This window comes from Elephantulus edwardii, unplaced genomic scaffold (assembly GCF_000299155.1).
Source record: "Elephantulus edwardii isolate Elephantulus edwardi_28Jun2011 unplaced genomic scaffold, EleEdw1.0 scaffold00201, whole genome shotgun sequence".
NCBI lineage: Eukaryota > Metazoa > Chordata > Mammalia > Macroscelidea > Macroscelididae > Elephantulus > Elephantulus edwardii.
Genome location: NW_006399951.1, coordinates 1,346,491 through 1,351,131, shown reverse-complemented (window position 1 = coordinate 1,351,131; position 4,641 = coordinate 1,346,491). Strand labels below are relative to the sequence as shown.

General features: G+C 37.7%; 1 protein-coding gene across 2 annotated transcripts in view; it reads right to left on the bottom strand.

Moving 5' to 3' along the window:
- Positions 1-1,486: 1,486 nt before the first annotated feature.
- The window catches only part of RPGRIP1L (RPGRIP1-like), a 118,196-nt gene continuing 115,041 nt past the window's right edge, over positions 1,487-4,641 (bottom strand). For both annotated transcript variants that reach the window (XM_006897094.1, XM_006897095.1), the window contains one exon: positions 1,487-1,599. In XM_006897094.1, the coding sequence (XP_006897156.1) occupies positions 1,487-1,599 (113 nt within the window). The remainder of the gene's footprint in view (positions 1,600-4,641) is intronic.

Below are 4,641 nucleotides of genomic sequence, written 5' to 3'. Positions count from 1 at the left end.
TTGAAGCCATTAGAGCACAGATGGTTTAAAATATATGCAGATATTCATACTTGCATTTTTGCATTATAGCTGGGTTTTTTTTTTCTGTTGAACTGTAATGAATTGTCTCATAATCTATTCCATCTTCTTGCCATTAGCAGGCTTTGAATGTTCACAAATAGGAGCAAAGAACTCATTTTCCAGAGCTTTAATCACACAAAGAGGGAATGTCTAATTCTCTAAATGAAATGGTCTGTGATCACTGAAGCAGAGATTTAATATATCACGGCAAATTAGCTAGATTTTAATAAATTACTTATCTCCCTGAATACTTCGTATGTGCTTAAGAAGGAACATAGCCTGTTTGCAAACAGTGAAAACCCACAGCCTATAAAAAAATCCTTTGAAGAAAATGACAAATAAAAAAGTAAATTAAAAAATGAAATGCATTATATCCTAGACCTCTAGAGACAATTCCTTTGCAGCATTGATTCACAGCTCCATTTAAAATATCAATTAAATCCTTCAGTGAGATTGGGTAAAAGCTAGAAAATTAACTTTCTGAGTTGCTCTTTTTGAGGATATGGTTATCCAGATACATGTAAGCATTTTACAAGTTTGAGGTAAATTTGAAAAATGACAAAAAGATACTCTTTTAAGGTCTAAGTAGGCATGTCGGAATTTGAGTCATACTTTGGATAATTTCGAAGTCATAACATAAATTTCCAAGGGGCAAATGATATATATTTATATATTTCTTCTCTGTACACACATCTCTCTGGATTCCACATTACCATTACAAAGAAAAGAAAACATATGAGTAGGAAGAACTGTGATTTTTACGAAAGAAAACAAAAATTTGTAGTAATTTAATAAATTGGTGCCAAGTCTCATTCTTTATATTTAATTGATAGAAACTGCATGCATCAAAGAAAATGCATACTGAGCTTTAATGTGCATAAAATGGATATTAGCATTTTAAAGAGGAAGATTAACACATTAATCCAAGTAATTTTCATATATTGCTTCTAATAAAATCTTCACAGTATAAAACTCTTAATGAGGCCAGGCAAAAGCACCCCATTTAGTGGGACGATTAGGGATCACATAAAAGTACTTCTTTTTCACAGACTTTCTAAAATTTATGCTTTTTGCTTATTAAAAAATAAAAACGGGAATTGCATTGCAGTTCTTCATAAGAAAACATTGAAAATGCAAATTGAATGTCTCAGGCTATCATGTAGGTATAAATTATTGAGAAGGTGTTGCCTATTGTGGGGAACAGAAATCCTGAGGGGTGGCAGTCCTGGGAAGGAGGAAATAGAAAAATAAACAAATGAAAAAGTATACAAAACTTGAACACTTCAAACCCAGCCCCAACCCCCACCTCAGTTGGCCATGAATTATAGATGATATCTACTGGAATAATTACACCAATCTCATCTCAGAGCTTTCATGTGAGTATTTACTCAAGAGCAGGAGATGCCTCTGGAGCAGTCAGTTTCCTTCAAGCCTCCAAGTTCTTGCTGTATTCCTTGTAGACAGACCGCAGGGCATGGAGAGCTTCGACTGTTACCCTCAGCTTGCCAATACCTTCACCATCTGCTTGTACATCAAAAACTAAGGGGGGAAAAAAATAGTAGTATGTGTGAATGGTGTTCCATCGATATTTCTTCAGCTATGATGGCTAAGACTGTAGTTAAAAATATGAAAATAGCTCTATAACATACAAGGCTCACTGCTCTCTCAGAAACGATACAACTGACTCTTGTGATATGTGCATGAAAAAATACATTTAAAATGCAGTGCATGAGCATAGGGAAAACTAATGATCTCATTCTGACGTATACCTAGTGAAAAGGAAGAGAATCAGAATTTTTGAGCTAGTGGGGCATTGTATGTCAATGAAGAAATTTACATTGCAAAGAGAAGAGCGAACTAGGGGGAGGGGTGGGGCAGGGAGAAAAATGCAGCAATGAATGAGTGGAAATACAAAATCTCTATAAATGTTCATTAAAATTAATAAAAAAAATTAAACAAAACCCCCCCAAAAAACCACCCCACCTTATAATAACATTTATTTTCAGAACAGCAACCAAAAAATGTCCAAAAGAAGAAAAGCCAACAAAGGAGCCTTTTTTTCTAACCTACAGTGTTAGTAACAAATTTCAGGAAAACCCCCCACAACCACCAAATGATCTTAATTTAGATTATTTCGTTTTCTAAGAAAAACATTTTGTTTACAGAAAATTTCTGCGACATTGGAAAACGTTACAAGGCAGAACCAGGAATCCCTGTGGATGGGCTCTAAGGTTGTATGAATCGATGCTGCTGGAAAGTGAATGTAAATCTTTGACTGTATGTCGGCTTCTCATGGAAGAGAAAACTAAAGTCAAGTATGCTAAAGGCAAAACGCCGAGTGAACCGTAGACCTGCACTGACCTGAGGTGTGGGTGCTAGCCAGGCTGCAGATGCAGTCAACAAGCCCTCATTACATTGTGGGCAATGATAACATGCGAGCGTTTGAAGACAAAAGTCTTAAACTTTGCAATTCTGACAGCACTTAGGAAAGCTTGTTTATAACCTGATGGATCTTCTGTGGACTTTAATATGTACGTGGGAGTTCTATTCCAAGAAAATCCGCAAGGAAACCTTAAAGCAAACTTGCTATATAAAATCTAGGTCAAGAAATGAACAAGCAAAGAAGACTCCAGGTCCACAAGTGGTTCTCCAACTTCTTTTCCTTACATTCTCACTTTAGTATCTGTTACTTCTATTCCTTCTAGAGGGACATCATGCTTGGGAAAGTGGAGAGTCGGCAAAAGAGAGGAAGACCTTTGATGAAATGGACAGTGACTGCAATAGTGGGCTAAACTGTGTCAGAGACGAGGATGACGCAGGAGAGAGGACAGGTTTCAGATCTGGTGCTCATAAGATCACTGAGTCTTATACAGGCTTGATGGCACTTAACAACAACAACAACAAAAACAATGGCAAAGTAATAAAATGCTGAAGTGAGCAGTGCCTAATCTTTGACTCCTTCTTAAAACAAGGCCACAAGCTTCATCAAGCTATATATATCAGATCAGTGTGGTCATAGGCAGCCTTGTAGCCTGATAAAGGGTAATTATAGAGATCTAAATGGAAAAATGATAAAGTACACAAGTGTGGTATCACGGATTTATTGTTTAAAATTACTTTCCTAGCCACTGACTTTGACTCTCATCACATAAGTGCAAAGGAACTTAAAAATGATGTTGTTGATTGCCTTTGAGTTGAGCATGACTCATAGCGACCCTATGAACAAAAAGCCTGAAGCGTGCAACAATGAATGAATGGAAATCCAAAATCTCTGTAAATGTTTATTAAAATTAATAAAATAAATTTTTTTTAAAAAAAAAGCCTGAAGCCCCTTTACAATGATTGACATTGATCAAAGTTCATAGTTTCTGGAGGCAACTTAACAAAAGCGTGTGTATAAAGCTATCATTAGGGATTGGTCAGTTTTTCTCATCACACCAAGTTAAATTTAGTAGCAAAAGAGGGAATCACCACCAGCAAGAAAAAAGCAGCTGAAAGAGCAGCATTTGCTTTTTTGGGAGAGACATTCCTGCCTCCCTCAGACTGAGATCTACATGAGAGCAACAGCAGCCTCAGCAGAGAACTCGATTCCAGGGTGAGGCAGAGCTGCCGGTGGGACTGCTGTCCCGTGCAGCCAGCATTAGGAACCTTTCCCCAAACTTGCCGGAGGACTGAGGGGAGATGCCATCATTGGCAGGACTAGGAGAATTTTGTAACACTGATCTAAGCTATGAGGGTGAAAGTCAAAGGACTTGTGAGCACACCTGATAAACTATCAGGACTGAGGAATGGTATCCTGCTGCCAACATTAATAGTAATCTGTTAATTCCCTAATTGACCTCATGAGTATGGTTCTCTGAAATCTGTGTTTATTGCAACAGATCTGAAGTCCAGTAGAGCAGGAAGATTGGTGTTAGAATTAGTGGAAGTAGATACGGGAGCATGTGAGACCATGCCTGCCTGACCTTATAGGAATTGGTTTTGTAGTGTGAATATTGGTATTTTTTTAAAATTTTATTATTATTTGTATGTGTTTGTAATGTCAAATTGGATCTGACTGGTACAAGAGGAGACTGTCCCTCCTTCCCCGGCAGAGCATCTAGTGGATTCAAACCGCACACCTCTGGGATTGCAGTGCAGCTTCTTGCCACTAGGCCACCAGAGCTCGCCTGTCCTGTGAATATTGTTGATGAGGATAGTTCTCTTTTGTGAAGTTAGCAGAGATCGGCTATCTGTTCTTGTTTTAAAACAAATTATAGATATTTTTGTCAGAGTCTCTTGGTCCTAGTATCTTTAGAAGGATTTAGGTGAGTATTTTAATCCTCACATCTTTTCATTCTGTGTCAAACAAAAGCCATGTGGTTACACATATGCACATTTTTCCCACCAAGGGTTTTACCAACTTAATAGTGAAAGTAGGAATCAGTTACCTTTATCTCTTTATAGCATACAGTCCAGGCAATTCCTGATCATGATTAAAAAAAATACCTACTTCATAGCTAAGAGAATACGCCATCCCCTTTTCCTTATGACTCCGGGTGAAGTCTCTCTCAGGGAGGAGTGATAGGGAATGGCAAAGGA